The sequence below is a fragment of the Octopus bimaculoides genome, chromosome 7, assembly GCF_046866305.1.
Source record: "Octopus bimaculoides isolate indiv1 chromosome 7, ASM4686630v1, whole genome shotgun sequence".
Classification (NCBI taxonomy): Eukaryota; Metazoa; Mollusca; class Cephalopoda; order Octopoda; family Octopodidae; genus Octopus; species Octopus bimaculoides.
Window position 1 is genome coordinate 75548725 of NC_142934.1, and position 24038 is coordinate 75572762.

At 36.5% G+C, this 24038-nt stretch overlaps 1 protein-coding gene across 5 annotated transcripts in view; it reads right to left on the reverse strand.

Moving 5' to 3' along the window:
* Nucleotides 1-24038, reverse strand: part of LOC106876428 (dynein axonemal heavy chain 3) — a 247804-nt gene that overhangs the window by 21394 nt on the left and 202372 nt on the right. For all 5 annotated transcript variants that reach the window (XM_089355526.1, XM_089355522.1, XM_089355525.1 and 2 more), the window contains 11 exons: nt 23317-23675; nt 20854-20970; nt 18552-18642; nt 17974-18080; nt 15677-15820; nt 14123-14286; nt 11083-11236; nt 8663-8791; nt 6180-6445; nt 3796-3884; nt 1577-1698 (listed from right to left, as the gene is read on the reverse strand). In XM_089355526.1, coding sequence (XP_089211652.1) covers nt 1577-1698; nt 3796-3884; nt 6180-6445; nt 8663-8791; nt 11083-11236; nt 14123-14286; nt 15677-15820; nt 17974-18080; nt 18552-18642; nt 20854-20970; nt 23317-23675 — 1742 coding nt within the window. The remainder of the gene's footprint in view (nt 1-1576; nt 1699-3795; nt 3885-6179; nt 6446-8662; nt 8792-11082; nt 11237-14122; nt 14287-15676; nt 15821-17973; nt 18081-18551; nt 18643-20853; nt 20971-23316; nt 23676-24038) is intronic.

Sequence of the window (24038 nt, forward strand, 5' to 3'; positions counted from 1 at the left end):
TAAAAGTCTTTGATATATGGTTTTTTGTTTGTTTGTTTTCATATTTACATTCAAAAAGAATTTATAATTAGATTGAGGAATAAAAAATATCTAAAGAAAAAAAATCTATCAAAAAGAAAATCTGAAGTTGAATCACAGAAGTCTATACAATATTCTATCGCTGGATCATAGAGATAACCAAGATGACACTGGATCGAGACAAATAGCAACGATCTGTTTACTAACTTGTGAAGAATATATATATATTATAAGGTTTTTAAACTTTTAAATTTTCATATTCAAAAGAGACAGAGACCTCAAATTCGATATATCGATTTATTCACCACTCTATGTTAACATTTCTGTGCCAAACTTATCCAGTGACTGGTCCATTGGATTTAGACATTTGGCACTTCTTCAGGAGTGGTTACCATTCGAACAAAACACGAAAAAACACATACATAACTATTATTAAGTCTTTAGGATCTCGTTAGCTTTCGTCTTTATTATAGGGGAGATAACTCCTTAATTTTCTATTTTTATTGCTCTCCTGTGGATTTCCACTAGATTAATTAATTATTTTGTTTATTTCTCTTTACTATACTATATTACCCGTATACATATGCATACATACACTTTACCCGTATACCTATCCATATATACATACACACACACATATACACATACATATACATATGTATACACATATACGTACATACACACACACATATATATATATATATATATATATATATATATATATATATACATATATACATACATATATACAAATACAACACACATACACATATACATACACATGTACATATACATACATATACACATATACATATATATATATATATACATACACATATATATATATATATACACACACACACACACACACTTATATGCACTCATCCATATATGCATAATTGCACATACATAAAAATAGAAAATAGAAAATTAAGGAGTTATCTCCCCTATAATAACAAAGATGAAATCTAACGAGATTCTAAGGATCTAATGATAGTTATGTATGTGTTTTTTCGTGTTTTGTTCGAATGGTAACCACTCCTGAAGAAGTGCCAAATATCTAAATCCAATGGACCAGTCACTGGATAAGTTTGGCACAGAAATGTTAACATAGAGTGGTGAATAAATCGATATATCGAATTTGAAGTCTCTGTCTCTTTTGAATATGAAAATTTAAAAGTTTAAAAACCTTATAATATAAATATAAACTGTGAGAACGACCCTTAAGGAATCTAGTTAATGATCTCCTAAGGTAAGTTCTTATGCTATATTGGTAACGGTTGCTACATCCTCTGGGAAAATTATTATATATATATATATATATATATATGTATATATATATATATAAATGAATATATATTAGTAATATACACAGACATATTGGTAATGAACTAAAAGAATGGGTGCTTAACACTGGTTGAATGGATAAATAATTTCTTTAAATAAGTAGAATTGTATTATTTAACCAGTACAATAGGTTTTTTTGTAGAAATATCTCTATTTATTCAACTGGAATTTGAAATATAAAAGAGACTTCATGAAGTCCAAATATACTTACATTAATGTAAGCACCATCCACTGGATTTTCTGTCATTTGTTTTTCTATAGGGGTTACTTCAAACTCAAAACTGATTTGGTCAATAGGGATGGTGTATTTTCTGGCAAAATTCTGAGACACTCCTGCCAAAAGCAATTAGTGAAAAATGGTTTTAAACTCATTTACACAGAAATTTTTATTTAAACACCTTGAAATTTTGATAGCTAATTTATCTCTCTTTTTGATATAATAATAATAATAATAATAATAATAATAATAATAATGATGATAATGATAATAATAATCATCATCATTGTCGTTTAACGTCCGCTTTCCATATTGGCATGGGTTGGACAGTTTGACAAAGGACTGGCAAGCCAGAAGGCTGCACCAGGCTCCAATCTGATCTGGCAACGTTTTTACAGCTGGATGCCCTTCCTAACACCAACCACTCTGAGAGTGTAGTGGGTGCTTTTTTCATGCCACCGGCACGAAGGCCAGTCAGGTGGTACTAGCATAAACCATACTTGAATTAAAATACTCCCACATTAAAATACTTTGTTGTGTTTCTTGGCAAAAATGATCGCTAGAGCTTCTTTCTCTATATGACTATAGTTTTTCTCTGCCACTATCAGAGAATGTGACGTATGAACTGCTGCCTTCATATTAGCACTTTATATTTGTGTAGCATTACTGCTCCTATGCCGTATTCAAAAGCATAAGAAGCTACAGGATCAAAATGAGCTAGCAACAAATCCAATGTTAATATTTTTTTAATATCACCAAACGCATTTTGACAATTATTTGACCAATTCCATTTCACATCCTTTTTTAACAAATTATTTAGTGGGGCTCTCAATTCATGAATATTTGGAATATATTTTTGATAATAATTTGCTAGACCTAGAAAAGCTTGTAAGGTTATTATATTAGTCAGAGGAGGCATATTTTTAATTGTGTCTGCTCTCAATGGGTCCAGTCGTCATCCATTCCTGTTGATAATTTGTCCTAAATACTTAATTTTAAGAAAACTTCACATTTTTCCTCACTCAGTGTGAAACCATAATCTCTTACTTTTTCAAAAATACATTTTACATGCTCGACATGCTGATCACAAGATTCACTTATAATTAATATAACATCCAGGTATGGAATTGCAAATTCACAGTCTGCAAACATTGCATCCATATCCTGTTGAAAAATTGCAGGTGTGACCCTTAGACCAAATGGTAATCTGTTATATTTATATAGTCCTTTATGTGTATTCACTGTTAGGTATTTTGGACATTCCTCGTTTACTCTAATTTGTATCTATGCATTGGAGAGGTCCAGTTTCGAAAATATCTTCCCTCTGTTTAACTTTGCAAAAATATCCTTCTGAGTAGGTAGCGGATAGTGACACATTATTCAGACATTCATTCAAACCAGTGGAAAAATCGGCACACACGCTGATTTAAAAAAAAATTTTTTTTTTTATACACACTTCATGGAAGCGAGGTGACTGAGTTCCTTTCAAGCGTTGGGCCTCATGGAGGCAAAGTGACCAAGTCCCTTTCAAGTGTTGGGCCTCAAGGAGGCTGGTCACCTCCTGCTCCATTTTAATAAAGCAACAAAGGATTCAGTTCCCTACCGCTATTCAAACAGAACATCAATCCCACCAACTTGGAAAGACCTACAAAGATTATATGTATTGCCTCTCCTCTCACTAATTTTATAAAATATTATTTTATTATTCTTAATAGCCATTGGATCATTAAGCACTTGAACAAATTCAACACAGGCATGGGCATGGATACACAGTTAAGAAGCTCGCTTGGCAACACTATGGTTTTAGATTCAGTCTTCCTGCATGGCACCTCGGGCAATTTATTTATTGTTTTCTACTTTAGCTCTGGGCTGACTAATGCTTTGTGAGTGAATTAGGTAGACAAAAATTGTGAGGAAGCCTATCATATGTATGTGAGTGTGTATGTGTATGTATGTACATATGTATATATGTGTGTGTCTCTGCGTTGTGTTTGTCCCCCCCCCCCCTCCCACTTCTTGACAACCAGTGCTGGTTTGTTTACATCCCCATAACTTAGTAGTTTGGCCAAAAAAACTTTGGGAATAAGCACCAGACTCAAAAAATAAGTATTAGAGTCAATTTGTTCAACTATACTCTTCATAGCTGTGCTCCAGCATGACCACAATCCAATTGCTGATACAAGTAGGAGACAAATGTTAAAAAAACGTCTTACCTGTGAGAAAGGACTGAGTGAAGTAGAAACCAGAAATCCAAAATGTTGTTGGTGGACCCTTCTCAATCCAATCCTGGAAGAATTTCAATCTAAAGAAGAATGAATATATGTAGTTTGAATGTCCTTCTGTAATGCCCATAACTTTCATGTCTGATATAATCCTACATTTCAGTATGAATCTAGTCCATCTTCAGTGTAAAGCATTCAACTTTTATTCAGTTTTAGTATTGCAAAACACTCTTAGATCAATGTGGAGAAGAACAAAATCAATAAATACAGAAGCCTGGGCAGCTGTTGTTATCAGTTTGTGCAGTCACCCTTGGAACATCAGGTGTTCTAGGACCCCATACTACCGATTTCCTCCACAAAATAGAGAATGGTAGCCCATTGGAGAAATATGAGGGGGTACTGAAAAGTTTCTGGTTTTCGGTAAAAGAAAATATGGAAGAATCAGTTAATTATGATTTTATTCAATGTATCCCCCCTCTCAGATTCACACACTTAATGCAGTGGTCTTTTAGTTTTTCTAAGTCCTGTAAAAGAACTCAGAAGTTTGGGCCTCCAACCATGCCTTTCGCAATACCCTTAATGCCAGGACCTTTGCAGCACCACCTCGTATGTATACATACATACATACACACATACATACATACATACATACATACATACATGCATACATACATGCATACATACAACCATGTATGAGGGGGTGCTGGAAAGTTCCTAGCTTTAGGTAAAAGAAAATACAGAAGGATCAGTTAATTATGATTTTAGTCAACATATTCCCCTCTTAGATTCACACACTTATTGAACTTAGAAAGTGGGTCTCCAGCCAGGAACTTTTCAGCACTTCTTCATAAGCTCCATGAGGTGGAGTGAGTGGCTGCTGCAGCAAGTATTGTTGGCCATTCTCCATGGTAACACCATTGCAGTTACAACCAGAGGGTGTGGCTGAACACCCCATTTGTTCTGAGAGTTGTGGCCCATCACCCCTCCATCTTCTGCTGCTTTACCCCTGCCACTTTTTCTTTTCCTTTTTTAGCTTTCTGCTCTCTTGTTCCTTTGTATTTAAATTGTTCTTATAAAGTAAAGATGTCAATACCAGAATATGACTGGTGCTAATTTACTGGTCTCCTAAAAATTGGTTCTCTCTGGTCCTCACTGCTATCAGCAGATGTCCATATTTTCCAGCATACAAGTCAGCATAGTATATAGTGTAAACATGTAGTGTAAATATTCAAACATCATCACTATCTTTCCAACTCCCGCTGCATTTCACATCAAATTTTTTACCCTCCAGAGTTGTCTTTGTATATAAGTTGACCTACCATTTTTGGCTGAAAATTTTGGTCTGAAAAATTTCACTTATATGCCAGAAAATACAGTATAGCATATCTTAAAGTTTGACTTTAAAATTGGAAATACTGTAGTAATAATTATTTCAGATTTTGGCACAAGGCCAACAATTTTGGGGGAGGAGGTAAATCGATTATATTGATCCAAGTATTCAACTGGTACTAATTTTATCAACCCCCAAAAAGATCAGAGGCGAATTGGCCTCGGTGGAACTTGAACTCAGAACATGAAGATGAACAAAATACTGCAAAGCATTTCATTCAGCATGCCAACAATTCTGCCAGCTTGCTGTCTTTAGTACTGTAGAAATATTGGAATTCTACCAATGAAAGTGTCAACTGTACACTGACTGACACTACAAATCTCTACCATTAATTGTATCAATGTACACTGATTGTAGAGATGCCCACCACTACCAATGGTATCATCTGTTCACTGACTGTACACACGTCTACTACAAACAGTGATAGATATGTGTACATTAACATAGGCTGTCCAGATGTTTGCCGCTAGCACTGTCATCTTTACATTGACTGTACAAATGAGTACCACCACCAGTGTCATACACTGATGTTGACCACTAGGTGTGTCATCTGTTAAACAAAGGGCAAGAAAATAAAGAACGGTAGGAGAGAAAGAGGTAGACAGGAAGAGACAGCATAGTAGACAAACAGAGAAACACAGAAAGAGACAGGTATGTAGAATAAAGAATAAAGTGAGAGAGGGAAAGTAAAAAAGAAAATGAGATGACAAGAAACAAAAAGCCAGGGTCATGGAGAGGAATATCAGATGATAGGAAAGGTTGAGAGAGAGACAGGGAGAAAAAAAAAGAGAGAAAGAAGGTGGGTGGGGTGAATGATAGAAAGTAAGAAAGAGAGAATAAGAGACAGAATAAGAAATCATAGCTTTTAACAACAGTATAAGAGAAAGGCAAAGGGAAAAAAAGAAAAAAAGAAGGAAGGAATACAAGGCTGAGAAAAATAAGAATAATATAAATGCATAAATCTAAAAGTTAAGTGACACATTACCTTGATAAGTAATCATTAATATAGCTGCCTAATGGCTTGAGAGAGGGGTAGGACTTTGCTGCCCATACGGAAGGAACACGACCAACCAACATACTGGAAAAAACTTCTTCCAAGCTGGCAGACATCACTACAAGACCCTTGATGGCTTTGCACAAACTTTTAAGAGTCTCTCGCACTACTGAAGTTAGTCTGTTGAAGCGGATCAATTCTTGACGAAGAACTGTGTTCATCGATTCTGTATACAACACAGGATATTTTTGTATCACCTGAGTTTGTGGTGGCAGGGAGAAAAAGAAAAGATTAGAATAACTTCATAAAACAGAATAACTTCACAAAACATTAGAACAAGTTCATAAAACATTAAAATAACTTCATCTGGTATTCCCATGTTAAGAAGGATCAGATTCTTACAGAAAATATATTACATTGTCAAGGAAAAGCCACAAAATCAATTAAAAGCTACTCAAACTATATGAGAGAGACTACCTGGATTTGTTTTCAATATTTCAAGGATTGAAGAGAGTGTAGATACAAACATACACACATATACACACACAATAAATGTTTCCAATATAGGAACAAGCACAAGACCAGTAATTTTAAGAGGAGGTGTTGATCAAGTGCTGACCCCAGTACCTGACTAATACTTTATTTTATTGGCCCTAGAGGGATGAAGGACAAAGTTGAGTTCAGTGGGATTAGAACTCAAGACATAAAGAGCAGGGAGAAATAGTGCAAGGCATTTTACTGAGCACTTTAACCATTCAACCAATGTGTGTGTGTGTGTGTGTGTGTGTGTGTGTGTATATATATATAAACTGAAACTGAGAGTTTATCTCGCTACTCAAGTTTCATGCCACTGCAATCTTCAGGTGAGAATTATTACAATTCAGTATTAATGGTGTATTTATATCCTTTGGTATGTGTTTGTAGTCAAGTGTTTATCAAAGATGTTTATACCAGTTAGAAAATATATAGTGAAAAGGAATCCTCTTGGAGTATTCCTCTTCTAATAAGGATGGGTTTGCTTTTATCATTCCTGTTTGTACCTGCAGAATTGTTTGTCATTTATGCATGATGTTTGCAAAACATGCTTGTTTTTGGTGTTATCTTATTGATGGCTAGTGTTTCAAGAATGAGGGTATGGAACACTCAAAAGTATTATGGTAATCAATCCGTGCTTTGCTTACATCCTTGTTTATCCTTTGTTAGTCTTTGGTTAGAATTTTCTTAATCAGTAATTTGATCTTTACAACCATAAAGTCTTAGCAGCAACTTATCCTTTGCAGTTCCCCATCTGGCCGTAAGCCATAGTTGTTGATGTGCAAATGTACTGAGGCTGTACCACCATCAGGTTTTCCAGTAAGGTGAACAGGTATAGTCTTCATTTGTAAGATACACTTTCAGGAGTTTGTTGCTTTGACAGAGTTGCAGTCCTAGGTCAAGAAATGACAAAGATTGGGTGTCTCTATCTGAAATGTCAGGCACTTACTACCCTCTACTAACCAGTCAATGAAGTTCCCCTTTAGAAGTTTAGTAGAGGAGGTAAGAGTGATGATGTTTTTGAGGAAACTCTAGGCGTTGACAAAGATAAACTGACTGGTCTGATTCAGAGGACTTTTGAGCAAGGGACTACTACAGATAGCTTTCAGAAACCTTTGGCCTGGAAGTGCTACTGAGGAACACTACTAGTTCGATATGAACTCTACAAATATAGAATTGCTGCCAGGCAGAACTTCTCAAAAGGCACAAAACTGTAGCACAAGCTCTTATGCAGTATGTAGTATTAGAGCATTACTGATTTGTAGAGTCAAACAGAAGTTGTCACATGTAGGATAGATCCTGCTGTCAGCTGAGTTCAATGTGAAAATCATTCTACCATCCTTTTTTAACATGGCTGAGCAGGCAGTGTTTCTCTCTCTAACAGCAATGGCAAAAGAGGTTGTGTGGTGGATGAGATTGAAAGGATTAAGGGTAAACACCCTTTTCCTCAGTTAAACCTCATCAACTTTTCAGGTTCCACTTGGAACAAAAAGTGAGGGTGGAGAGGGAAGGGCTCTACTCCAGTGGTTTTGTCAAAAGGTAGGTGACTGTGATAACAACGGTCAAGTTGAATGGAATTACTCTATGTGCCTGCTTATAGATTGGAAAATAACATTTGGGTGAGAGCTCTTGTTGGTCAGAGTGATTCTGGATCTGTGAAGTTCCTTGGCATGCCTTAGTCAGAGGTACTCTTTTATTAGGAGGACTGCATCATCCATATATTCACATATTTTGCATATTATGTATACTTTTATCACATTTTCCCCTCCTTTCTCTCTGTTTACACCCTCGCCATTTTATATAAAGCCTCACACAAACTGTAGCCTGTTCTTATAGTGTTTCCTTCAGCGAGTGCCCCTGTGGCAAATGAAAGAAATTATTATTGTTATTATTATCATCATGAAAAGAAGAATGCTCTGCATTTTAAATGTGACTATTACCTTTTCCATGTCAAAATTGTCTGGAAGTTTCTGAAGAATATCTGTTGCCAACTCTTGAATTACTTCTCCTGATGATTTGCCTGCAGCAGAGGTAACACGAGGAAGGGTCAAAAGAATTCCATTGAAAAGCTGCAACAGACAAAAAGGAAAAAGATTGGAAGCTAACAATGAAATTCTGGGAATAAGTACAACAGATGGAACTGAAATACACATACACTATTCATAAATAACACACTGCTGAGACCCCCTCAGTCATGACTGACCATAGGATTGCACCTAGAAAGTTACCCTCCCAGGCACAAGTCCTGGCAAGGTTATTTATGGAAGACTAGCAGTCGCCCATGCATACCGGCCTCTCTTCTCCATGCCACCAGTGTTATCCAAGGGAAAAGCAAAGACCGATACAGCTTGGCACCTGTGATATTGCAACTCATTTCTACAGCTGAGTGAAGTGGAGCAACATGAAATAAAGGATCTTGCTCAAGAAAACAACATGCAGCCCAGTCAGGGATTCAAACTCACAACCACACGGTTGTAAGCTCAACGCTCTAACCACTGAGCCATGCACCTTCACAAATAACACACTATAATGTTATATATTCAAGGGCTTCTGTCAATCAAAGTTTATCATACATCACTACTTCTCCTTCACTGAATTACTATTTTCTCTCCTTCTCCACGTCCTGCGTGATTCTGGACAATATATATATATATATATATATATATATATATATATATACATATACGGTTTAGATATAGATTCAAGGCTTGAATATGGTACTTATGCGACTGCTCTCTCCCACTTGGTTTTAATATGTTGCCACATTTGTAATATGTCTTTTTTTTCTACATTTTTTCGTGCAGCTGAAGATTGCTCTTCATATTGCATTTAAGGTAATGCTCACATTACTTAAATAAATTGAAGTAGCATGAAACGTGCGTACTGCAATCACTTTTGAAATCCGTGTTGCTTATTATTTGATATATATACATATATGTATATATATAATTGTTCATAGAAAACCATGTAATCGTTACCAATATAGCAAGAGATTTCACCGCAAAAAGTCTAAATTAGACTCCTTAGTGATCGTTCTCCTTGTTTATATATCCAAAGTTTTAAATTTAAATTTAAGAGAGAGATTTGACGCTAATATCCATTATTATTGTAATTTATTCCTATGTTGACATTTCTGTATAAGGTTATATTTGACTGTCAAATTTAAGTCAAATATATAAGTTGCCTTACACGTCTTCAGGGAATACATTTGAGAACAAACAAAAATCAAACAAAAGTCAAGACATAGGAGATCAATACCACATTTCTAGGTTTCGTCCATATTTAAATTTACCGTTAAATGACTCGTTAAATTCGTCCCTTTCTTGACTTTTGTTTGATTTTTGTTTGTTCTCAAATGTATTCCCTGAAGACATGTAAGGCAACTTATATATTTGACTTAAATTTGACAGTCAAATATAGCCTTATACAGAAATGTTGACATAGGAAAAATTACAATAATAATGGATATTAGCATCAAATCTCTCTCTTAAATTTATATATATATATATATATATATATATATATATACACACCAAATATATAAAAAAACTACACTCATTATTACATTAGGAGATAACACACTGCATCACATTACACTAGTGCGTAATACACTTTATTACAACACATTACATCACAATATACCAATTGTACTATTACTATACTACAACACACCTAAGAGTAACACCACCGTTATTATCATCCCCATGCTTACATCATCATCATCACTTAGCACAACCATAACAGCCATTTTATGAATACATTAACATTCCCACTAAGATAATTACCATGACTGTCATTACAATTCACAAACACCACCAGCACCACTACCACCCCCATCATCATCAGGGTGAAGGGTAAAGACCCTCTTCGGTCATGAATGACCATGGGATTGCACCTAAAAAGTTACCCTCCAAGGTACAGGTCTGGTTGTGGTCGTTTATGGTTGACCAGCAGTCATCTCTACTTGCCACTCATGTTGTCCAAGAGAAAAGCAAAGCACCTGTGACATCGCAACTCGTTTCTACAACTGAGTGAACTGGAGTAATGTGAAAATAAAGTGTCTTGCTCAACACGTAGCCCAGTCCTGAGTATGAACTCTCTACCTCATGATTGTGAGTCAGACACAGCCATTATAACCATTACTACCACTACTACTACCATCATAGTAGTGGTGGTAGTAATGACCTGGATCATCATCCAGGTCATTATCTCCACCAATTCAACAGTTGCACTCATCATCAAAGCTATTGGTTATTATCACCACCGACTCAACTACTACTACCAAAACCACCACCACTACCACCACCACTACCACTACTATTATCACAGTCACCACTACAATCCAAAATGTCTATCTTACCTCCTGTGTTTCATTGTTGTCCTTGGTGATGTCTGCATTCTCATGAAGTCCAAACACTTCAGGTGATGTAATGATGGGAAAATTTTTGATGTACTTCACATAATCATCATACTCACTTTCAGGTGGTGTATAGTAGATACCTGACTGAGAAAATCTAACACAGAAACATATATGTATATATATATATATTATAGAATAACCTGGCTGTTTGATTAATTATGTTGCATATGTGTGTGAATGCATGTATGTATATATTCTTGCATACATGTATGTTTCTTTATATGTATTTGTATGTATGTGTATATATATATATATATGGGAGAATATACAAAAAATAACAACAGACGAGGACAGGTGGTGTAAATAACAAAAGTATATATTAGTATGACGCTCGGGAATACGGAAAGTCTTTGACGTTTCGAGCTACGCTCTTCAACAGAAAGAATACGGAGACAAGGAGAAAAACATGGAGAAAAAAAATTATATATATATATATACATAAATTGATAGATAGATAGATATAAAAATGCAGAAGTATAGATACATATATGTGCAGGCACATCTACATATACACAAATATGCACATGAACATTTGCACAACTATATATATATATATATATACACACACACATACACATACACGCACACACATACATATATGTATATATATCATATAACAAAAACAGTATATATTTTTATGAGCTACTAATAGTTTCATGTGATGAAAACACCCCAGACGGCATTTTGTAACATGTGAGCAGAGCCAGAGAATTGTGTGAAGACATCAGATGTGTTATAAAATGCTGAGTTGCCATCACATGAAACTATTAGTAGCTTATAAAAGTATATGTGTTTATTAACTAATATTTATCTCTCACCGGGTGGAGTACTTCTTTTGCTGATCTTACCATCACACAACAGTACACTATATGTGTGTGTGTGTGTGTGTGTATAACTGTGTGTATATAAATACATAAATGTGTGTGTGTATATATATATATATGTGTGTGTGTTTGTTCATATATCTATATGTATGTATGTATGTATGTATGTATGTATGAATGTATGTATATGTGTGTTTCTTGCCATAAAGACATGTGGCTAGGCAGGTTTTATAATGGGCCTTGTGTTGCAAAGCAATCTTCATACTCTGAACATATGGTTTGTTCTATCTGAAAATCAGGATGTTCGTATATGAGAAACCACAAGAAAAAATGAGAAGAAAGTTGATGCAAAAAATGGAATGAGAAAACAAAGAGTGAATAAAAATGGGAAAAGGAAAAAGAAAAGGAAAAATAGAAATATATATATATATATATATATATATATATATATATATATATATATATATATATTTATATATGTATGTGTGTGTATATGTTTGTGTGTCTGTTTGTCCCCTCACCATTGCTTGACAACCGATGCTGGTGTGTTTATGTCCCCATAACTTAGCGGTTCGGCAAGAGAGGCCGATAGAATAAGTACTAGGCTTCCAAAGAATAAGTCCTAGGGTCGATTTGCTCGACTACAGGTGGTCCTCCAGCATGGCCACAGTCAAATGACTGTAACAAGTAAAAGGAAGTAAAAGAGAGAATATATATACAAACACACATATATATATATATCATCATCATCATCATCATCGTTTAACGTCCGTTTTCCATGCTAGCATGGGTTGGACAATTTGACTGAGGACTGGTGGAACCAGATGGCTACACCAGGCTCCAATCTGATTTGGCAGAGTTTCTACAGTTGGTTGCCCTTCCTAACGCCAACCACTCAGAGAGTGTAGTGGGTGCTTTCACGTGCCACCGGCACGAAGGCCGGTCAGACGGTACTGGCAACGGCCATGCTCAAAATGGTGTGGAATGAAAACGAGGCTTTGGAATGAAAACGAGGCTCTGGATTGAAAACGAGGCTCTGGAATGAAAACGAGGCTCTGGAATGAAAACGAGGCTCTGGATTGAAAACGAGGCTCTGGAATGAAAACGGGGCTCTGGATTGAAAACGAGGCTCTGGAATGAAAACGAGGCTCTGGAATGAAAACGAGGCTCTGGATTGAAAATGAGGCTCTGGATTGAAAACGAGGCTCTGATATATGTATATATGTGTGTGTGTGTATATATATTAGCTGAGGTGTAACATGTATGTCATACTACTGCAAACAACAATTATTTATGTCTGCCAAACAAAGTTTAGTTTCCTTGCCACTGATCATGCTACAAGGACCAAAATCTACGCTGTTAATTTATTGGTGAGGGAGCAGACAAAAAATTAAATGGTGAAAACATCTAGTTATGTGTAAATAATTGCACAAACATTGTTCTTTGGCATGCAGAATGCAGATATCAGTCTATACATCTATCACGGGAACTTTACCTCTCCAAATTTGTTTTAAAATTTTAGGGCTGTCACCATTGGTGTTTGAAAAGTAGGTTAGCATAGATTGTAGGAGTGCTGGAATGGAGGCAAAGAGATGTCTACTGCATTCAAGAAGCAAGATGAAGGGGAGACTCCTCACAGGCAAGAAACAGGTGTAATACCTTGAGCAAGTGTCTTCTTCTATAGCCCCCAAGCTGACCAAAGCCTTGTGAGTAGATTTGGTAGGCAAAACCTGAAAGAAACTTGGCATAAACACACACACACACACATACGTGCACACAAACACAAGGGCATCCAGTTGCTGAAACTATGCTAAAACAGAACAGCAGAGGTTGGTGTAGTCTGTTTCTGTTAAACCATCCAATGCAATAGAAAATGAACATTAAATGATGATGGTGATGATGGTGATGATGGTGATGATGATGACTGTATATGTGTATGTAATTACGTGTATGTTTCAGTGTACCCTTGTCTTGACATCGAGTGATGGCTGTAAACAAGCATCACCATCATACAAGCATGCTGTTCACTGCCAGTCTTTTATGGAAAACACATTTACACACACATATATATTTCACATAAATACATACTGTACACAGACATACATGCTATCTATACAGGTATAAACTCATAAAGCAGATAAATAGAGTGTACATACGGATAGTTTGTCTCAGTGACAATTTCATAGTTCAGGAAGTTGGACAACATTGACATCAAAAGACGACGGTCCTTGTCATCTGTGACACGACCACCATAGTTACAGTGGCCAGTCAAATAGGTCAGTGCTGCAATGGGCAGTTCCTCATAATCATTTAGGAACATCTGGTGAACACAACAATAATTATATAGTTAGAATAGCAAAGTGCAAAGCTAACATTAGAGTGCAAAACATGAATATCTAACACATGTCCCAAAAGTAATGCATAAACAAGAATAACTTTTTTTTTTATTAACAGACATAGGTGATTCCACCAATATGTATTGGTAGAGTAATTCTTCATTTGTAGAAGCTTTTCTTTCTTTTCTTCTTCACTGCAGCAAACAGTGGGTTCCAGGCAGAAGCAGTGAACCATCGAGTTGTTGACAAAGGAGCGATGCAAGTTGTCTGACAGCTACAGAAGGCAACAAAGCTTTTTACAAAGACGGTGTTATTGACAAGAGTAATGTGCACAGATGGATGAAGAATTTTCAAGAAGAAGAAACCAGCATTGAAGACAAACCACACAGTGGGAGACCCCAATTGTAAAAAGCTAGCACAAATTGCCAGCAAATCGCCATGTTTGCAGGCACAATTGTCAGCTAACATGGACAGATGAGTCATCATCCACAAGTTTGCTGCATAAGTGGACTATGGTTAGTCCATTACAGAAGATGGTGAAAGACTCTGTTATCAGAAAGTGTGCACAGAGTGAGTACCTCAGTAGATGATTTGAAGAAGAAAAAGATGAAAGACTACTCTGGTCTACTGGAAGTGTTAAGTCAATAAAGACACATTTTATTTCTGATCTGGTGACGGGGAGTGAAACATGAGCATATCCTGGAAATGAAGCCTCTGGTTCTATAATACAAACTTGCTGTTTTAAAATGACCTAAATCAAAACTTCCATCAAGATTTCAGGTTAATATGTTTCAAATACCAGCTTAATTCTTAAATTAAAAAAAAAAAATTAATTGAAATGAAGGCAGTGTATTTCAATAGAAATATGGTAACAAAAAGGTTGAGCCATGATTGGCACAGAAAGTCATGGTGACAGCACAAAGTCATAACACACAACCTTACACATATATCATATACAATATACAACTACACACATACATGTGGCAGTGTACGACATAACTACATTCATACACTGCATACACAAAACACCTACATACATGCAGTAGCTGCATATGAAATACAATTGCCTATGTTCACACTCGACTACACATGCATACAGCAGTGTTTAACACATACAAGTGTAGATGACATATAACTAAGTACATACAGTCATGTACACAGATACAACAGTGCATAACACAGAAGTACACACATAGTACAGAGTATAATAAAGTTACCCATATGCATATACAGCTGTGGATATGCTACATACATACAGTCATGTAGAACACACATCTCTACATGTATACAGCTTAGATAATACAGCAATAACACCATACTCAACAAAGGAATGCATGATATATAACATGTAGAAGTGTGTGAAGTTCTACCTACCAACATCTGTCTCATGCTGATCCGCAGGTCAGATTCATTAAATCCATACGGAATGTTCCATCCGAGATGTCCAAAGCTGCGTCGTTCTTGTACAAGGGCATGGAAAAAACAGAGACCAAACAACAGTTTGTGCCATACTTCTGGCTGTTGGTAGCATGAAAAGAAAGGAAGAGATAGAGTATGAGAGAGAGGTAATCATCATCATCATCATCATCATCATCATCATTTAACGTCGGTTTTCCATGCTGGCATGGGTTGGACAGTTTGACAGGAGCTGGCCAGCTGGAGCACTGGGCCAGGCTCCAGTTGTCTGTTCTGGCATGGTTTCTGCAGCTGGATGCCCTTCCTAACACCATTCACTTCACAGAGTGTACTGGGTGCTGTCTGTGTGACACTGGCACAGGTGCCGTAGATGAGCACCAGCATGGTTGCTTTTTACATGGTATTAGCATAGATTCTTTTTTACATGGCACCGGTCTGGGTGCCTTTTACATGTATGCGGTGCTGGCATGGGTGCTTCCTACATGGCACCAGCACAATTTCTTTTTATATGGCACCAAAATGGATGTTTTATGTGGTATGTACAGTTATTGAGGGTGAAGTGAGAGATGTGCATTGAAGAGTGGTTAGATGGGTAAATAAAGGGGGAATGTTAGAGAGACAAAGAAAATGCTATGTATAGTGGGAGATTACAAAGAAATAAAATAGAGAGAGAGAGAGAGAGAGTAGGAGTGTGTGAGAGAGAGTAGGAGTGTGTGAGAGAGAGAGAGAGTAAAAGTGTGTGTGTGTGAGAGAGAGTAAGAGTGTGTGTGAGAGAAAGAGTAAGAGTGTGTGTGAGAGAGAGAAAGAGTGTGTGTGAGAGAGAGAGAGGGTAAGAGTATGTGAGAGGTGTGTGAGAGAGAGAGGGGGTAAGAGTGTGTGTATGTGAGAAAGAAAGAAAGAAAGCAAGAAAGAGAGAGGGAAATAATGGAAGAGACAGGATACATTGAAGTAGGAAGGAAGATCTGAAGGAAGTGAAGGGAGATAAGTATAAGATGCAGTATTATAAACCCACCATAGGTGGTGAGCTGGCAGAATTGTTACTGCACCAGGCAAAATGCTTGGCAGAATTTCGTCCGCCGTTATGTTCTGAGTTCAAATTCCGCCAAGGTCGACTTTGCCTTTCATCCTTTCGGGGTCGATAAATTAAGTACCAGTTACGCACTGGGGTCGATATAATCGACTTAATCCCTTTCTCTGTCCTTGTTTGTCCCCTCTATGTTTAGCCCCTTGTGGGCAATAAAGAAATAAGATTTTCATTTGTCCTTACATTCTCAGTTCAAATAACTTTGCCTTTCATTTTCTTTTGGGGGGTAGGGGTTGATAAAATAAGTGCCAGTTGAGCACTGGAGTCAATGTGAACAACTTACCCCTTTCCCCAAAGTTGTTGACCTCCTACCAAAATTTGAAATCACTATTATAAACACACCAATACTTCAATGCATAAGCTTTACAGCAACCAATACTTTAAAACAACACTAGAATATTACACTAATATCAACAAGCGCCATCATTACAACAGTTCACAAGCATTGCACCATCACTTCAACAAGCACCACAAGCTTCAGCACAATAATACAATGCCAGAACAGTATAGCAACATTACAGCAACACTGTGAACAAACTTCAACACTACAGCACAATATTAGATCAATGAAGTAACAAACACAGGTACAACACAGCATTAGAACACCAGCATTACACCAGAACTATAATTATATCTTCAACATTATTTGAGGAGGTGCTGAAAAAGTTCCTGGCTTTAAGGGTGTTGTGAAAGACCTGGCTGGAGGTCCAACCTTCCAAGTTCTTTTACAGGGCTTAGAAAAACTGAAAAACTGCTGCAATAACTCAATAAATCTGAGAGGGGAATATGTTGAATAAAATCATAATTAACTGATCCTCCAGCATTTTCTTTTACCCAAAGACAGGAATTTTTCAGGACCCCTTTGCACGGGGTGCAGCAGAAATACCTCCCACATTTGAAAGGTTGACAAAAAGAAAAAGAAACAACATTTATGAAAAATTAATTTTACTGTTGTTTAAACAAAGGGTTACAGTTTTTGTTCATTAGCTAAATGAAAACATCATCGGCACTTGCATAAGTTCATTAGCAACACATAGATGAAAGTTTAAAATGTGGAAGGTATTTCTGCCGCACCTTATATATGTACATTAATGATTGACACTGATTAGAAAATAGACATTTTAATCTTAAAAGAAACTGAAAGGTCAAGTTTGTGTCTAGTTGAGTTTACCTTGTTGCACCCATTAAAGAAGTTGAGGTCTGAAATAGGGTCATTCAAGAATGATCTAAGCATATTGGCTCTTAAACCTTTTGGTGGTTCGTTGGTCATCTTCACACCTGTAACAAAAACAAAACAGAGATTGTTGAAGACGTAGCAACCAATCTATAATGGAGACTGAAGCAAGAACAGGAAAAGAGACATACTCAGTGATATGTTCAGTGAAGGAAACAAAAACAACAACAATCATAGCAGAAAAGGTGCACGACAGGAGACAGTATAATGCAGTGGCTGGATAAAGGATCTGTGAGGGTCCTTAATGAGAGCTCTCGGTGTGGATGCCAAATGAATTTCCACAATGAAGGTCATCTATGATGATCCTCAGTGAACTTCATGAGTAAGAGGCATCAGTGACAGTTTTCACTAAGAATCCTTAGTTAAAATCTTCAATCATACTGGCAGCAGTTCTCTCTCTCTCTCTCTCTCTCTCTTTCTTCTCCTGTCTATCTATCTAGAAGAAATTGGCTGTACACACACACACACACACACACACACACACACACACAATATGAAACCGGTGAGCTACATACCATTTTGTAATATTGAAACTGGAAATTTGTCTGAAGGGTAACTAGTCAACCAAAGCCGAAATTCTTCATGAGTATTTTCTGGTATAATTACCTGTGCTCACAAAATACAAGGATAGATAGATGAGGTAATATTTAAAACATCACAAAAACAGAAACATATTTGAGTCACAAGGTAGTCAGTTCAATTCCCATTAACAGATGGAGCTGTTACAAACTCTCACTTCAGTTCTTCAGTCTTTGTCCAATTTTCTTTTCCCTTTATTATTGTCAGTGTTGCCTTTTAGCTCCAGGTCAACATCTGATTCATCAGGCCTTATATAAAAGAGAATTCTATCCATGACCACCATGTTTTAAGTGCCTTTAGAACTGTATTATCTAATGTGTCCTTCAATATTTTTTTAGATGGTATGGTATGAGTCGATGGTTGCTATTTCTAGCAAGTTGAGTGACTACATTGTAGTTTTTTTTTTGTAGGCTCGGGATAACCTTTTAGTAGTTTTATTCCTTTATTTTTAGAGGTGATTATGGTGTAGATGACCCAATTAGATTTCTTTCAGTATATAATTCATACCTCTAGATTTCTGGTTTAAAATTTTACTGAGCCTGTTTTGCCTTTGATCCAATGAGGTTTAATGAAATAAGTATCAGTTACTTACTGATATTAATTTGATCACCTCTGCCCTGTCTCTGTAAAGCTATGGCTTTGTGTTTTTGAACCATTCTGTACCATACAGCAGTGCTTCTCAAACTATCTGATGTGGCATACTGGCAGTTTATTTTTCCCAATGTGCTGGGGACCAGTAATATTTCTTAGTAATATTAATTTATACTGGAAACAATATATATAATGGACATAATAAAAGTTGACAAATTTTTTTTATCTTATATATATTTTGTAAACAAATAATACAATATTACATAAGCATTTTATAATGCTTCTTTCTTTTCTGGAAACGTGCCATGTACCGGCAGCTGATGGCTCGCAGACCAGCACCAGTCCACGGACCACCACTTTGTACTCAAAGTGGTGGTCCGTGCACTGCCATACAGCACATCGATCCATCCACGCTCAACATCTCTGATTTATTTGGATAGTTCTTTTGTATCGAGCTAGATGAGTTGTTGCTAAACCCTCCCAATAAGTCACTCCTGTTTCTTAGAGGCTAAGTGCTATGAGTGGTCCTTCATGGAATTCTCTAAATGCAGCATAGTTTATTATGAAAGCATCACAAGCAGAGACAGAGACAGAAGTAAAGAGAACCAACTCAGTACTTGATTGATATTTTATTGATCCACTAATAGATTGAAAGCAAAGTTGTCCTCGATGGGATTTGAACACAGGTGGCAAACTGGCTGAATAATTTGAGCATCAGAAAGAATGCCTCACCATATTTGTTCAAATTCTCTTCACTCTGAGTTCAAATCTTCTGGGCTCAACTTTGCCATTTCATCCTTTCAGCAACATTTGTTGGTACCAGTGCAATGATACACCTCAGTAATCATAAGTAGTGAGGTAGATGAAAAAGTAAAATTTGTTATTTTCGGTTACTTTTACATACCCACCCTTACTTCTAGTCATGAAATTTGGGATAGTGACATAATGAATATGACTGTAAATACAATGCAGCTGAAATGGGATTCCTCCAAAAGGTCTTTGAAATAATGTAACTCAACAAGATGCAGAGTTTAACAATCAAGAAATTGTTCTAGACTGACCCGTTACTGCTCTGCACTGAGAGGCCACAGCCATGGTATTAGGGACATATGGTTAGAATATCTGAGGAAAGAATTTCAAGACAGATTTACCAGAAAAGGCCAACAAGAAGGAAGCCTAAGGGTAGAAAATGAAGTGGGAGCTTTGGACAATATCCATAGCCTCAGTTGGTTTTGCCTGGGGATCCAGTTGGAACATTTGTTAATGGTTGCTTCTGACAAGATCCTCTGAAAACTCTGCTCTCATCATGTCCCTCACAAGAATAGTTGGCTATAAAGGTAGAAGGATGAAAGGACGAAAGAATGAAAGGGTGGATGGATGGATGGATGGATGGATGGATGGATGAAGGATCAATTAAAAGAGTTGCTGTCGCTATTGTTGTTGTTGCTTCTTAACCCACTGCTAACTTTGATCAAAGACATTGACCATTTCGTTTTTGTTCAGGTGTAATGTATCTAAGACTACAGCATCCAATGTGTCTTTGAGTCACTTTTTCTAGCAAGTCAAGTGACCACAAAGAGGTTCCTCATTAGTTTGCATCAAAACAGTTTGTTAATGAATGTATAGTAGAAATGATATAGTACATACCTCCTCACAGATCTTTTCCAGTTTTGGCATCCAGCTTGTAGCTAAATGGCAATTCTGTAATACAACCCATGATCCAACAGTTATACCTTTTAGGATCATTTTCTCAGCTATCGGACCCTAAGAAAAAGAAAGTGTAGCAGTGTTGGTAGTTGTAGTTTTAGTGAGGTAGGTGGTAGAATGATAGAAATAGTAGCAGGGTTTACAACACAAAGCATAAAACAACATTACCAGTTATCACAAACTGACAACACCAACAACACACACACTGGTTGTCACATAACGACAATGCCAGTCACACAACACAGCTAATCCCACATTAATACCAGTTTCACAACACCACCAATCACATAGCAACACAACACTTCACACAACAACAATGATTATGCTTCAGTAAAAACAAAACATTAAAAAAGTAAAGTCAAGATGGACGGATACATTAAATTATTGATATTACAGCCAAGAACAGAACAGGCTTGTTTATAGTATCAGAAACATAATATACAATAGAGAGTAGCCATCAAAAGAACCTCTATGCAGTTGACCAGTCTGTTAGAAATAGCTACCAAATCTTCTTCAATTAGTCTGCAGTATCTGGCAACAAGATATACTATGTACAATTTGCTCTCAATACTAGATTTAAAAAAAAAATGATAAAAGGTCAAGTTCTACCATTACATCAACAATGAAACCAAATCACTACCCTCCCAATTAAAGGAAGTTGATAAGAAGAAATGCCTAGCTAATCTGCAAACCATACATTACCTTCAAGAACCAGAAAGATAACTTTTTATCAAGTACATATTCTTATGAATCAAAGAGATGCAACTTATACAATATATACAACATTTTGATATAAGCTTTCAATATGTTTAACAAGGTAAACCTTTCGATATGTTTTAGGGTGGCAAGCTGGCAGAAATGTTAGCATGCTGGGTGAAATGCTTAGCAGTATTTCGTCTGCTGTTACGTTCTGAGTTCAAATTCTGCCAAGGTTGACTTTGCCTTTCATTCTTTCAGGGCCGATTAAATAAGTACCAGTTATGCACTGGGGTCAATGTAATCGACTTAATCCCTTTGTCTGTCCCCTCTATGTCTAGCAACCCCGTGGGCAATAAAGAAATAAATATGTTTAACAAAGAGGTTAAGATTCAGTCAGTGTGTAGGTATAGGAATAAATACATATATAAAACCATTCCAATTACAAACCAAGTAAGTACACCACCTGCAGATAACATTGGCAACACAACAGTAATTTTTCTTTGCATAACACTTAGCACTATATTGCATAATGACCAATTTTCACATAGAATTAAGTACTGTTGCTATCCACAAGTGACATAGGTCCCATGACTCTGCAAACCCCAGCAGCTTACTTTATTTTTGTGTATATCTTACAGAGTATACTGGGTGCATTTAATCATATCACTTGTGCAAGAGATGCTGTCTGCAGCTGAGGTATAAAGATACCTTTCTACTTTACATCAGTTCTTAATCACAGATATAGCCCTTCTGGACAGACAACCTGCACTGCAGCTTGCAGAGTTTACATTTCACCTATGTATTCAACATTCCAATCTAGATTTGAGGTAGCAAGCTGGCAGAATTGTTAGCACATTGACCCCAGTGTTCAACTGGTACTATTTTATAGATCCCAAAAGGACAAAAGATACAGTTGACCTAGGTGGAATTTGAACAAAAAATGTAAAGACTGACAAAATTCCACTTAACACTTTGCCCTGCTTCCCTCGAAATTGCTGGCCTTGTGCCAATATTGGTAACCAACATTTCAGTCTAGATTCAACAAATGGATGCCCTTACTATCACTTTACAGCATGTACTAGGTGCATTTTATCATTTTTTGAAAGGTTGCTTGAATATGACCAAAGACCCACTCTACATCTATCAGTTATTATTCTGAGTCACTGCCCCACTCAATAGGCAACCTTCTATGTAACTTGAGGGATCCTCATTTTCTTCCTACTACTAATCAGAACATGAACTAGGTGCAATTCTTGTACTCTGTGGAGTATAAAATAATCTTTCTAGTACATTTTAATTTGAATTACATACATTTTATTTAAATTATAAACAATTGTATATAATAATTCTAATTGCATCAAAATAGAATGAAAACAAAGAGAGGGAAAACAATCTATCATCTGGTAGTCAGACCAGAATATTCTCTATTGGAGTTTACAATTATTGTTGTTTGCATCTGCTTTTCATACTTGCATGGGTTGCATGGTTCACCATAGTCCAGATCAGCTCTTATTTGGAATTACAGCACTCCTAGACAAGTCAAAGGACTATACTTTGCTTATACATTACATTTATGAATGAGAGATTAAAATTTCTTGATAAGTTTACAGAGAGGCCAAATACACAATTATAAATTCCAGTAAACAATCATCGTAACAATGTTTATAGACATACTGATGATCATAGGGAGGTATTAACGCCTACCTGACCTTGTCCAAGGGATATAGTCTGTATCTTTTGTGTGAAACCTTTGTCTTCACCAAACTTGAGCAGTGCAGCCATAGGGTCAGCACCAGGGGATAGGACAAATATGAGAGGTGCACAGCAGTTTGAATCAGCAAAAGAACCTTCAAGATCAAAAGTTGGGGGATCAATGTAAGCAGGGCCTAGGTTGTTGACAATGAAATCTTGCACTTTTGGTATCATTTTGTCAGGGCGCAAACATCGCAGGATGATCATGCATTCCATCTCAGTACACATGTTAAATTGAGAAGGCACTGACAAAGTATGTGGAGATGGATGATCATATATTTCCTTCCACTGATTTGGGTCACCTTGGACACCTAGACAAATATATACATATAAATATTTATGTTTAGAGTTATTAATGATAAAAAAGGTACTCATTATACATTGTTAGGAATGAAAACAAGAGGTTGAATGTATTTATTTGTATAAAGTTGATGATTCACTCCCTAGCTATACATGATATACTCATTCAATCTTTAAAAGGATGACTGCTGAAAAGTAAGATGGTAGAAATGTTACTGATTCATGGATCTCTTTGGTTTGTATAAGTCATGTGTTGAGCGTCAGTGTCTGGAGGTTGTTGGTGGAAGTCAAGGGAGGCAGGTTTATATTATTCAATTAGTCCAACAGTCATAGTGGAGATTACATTTTTGTGTAGTAGTATTTGTGATTGAAAA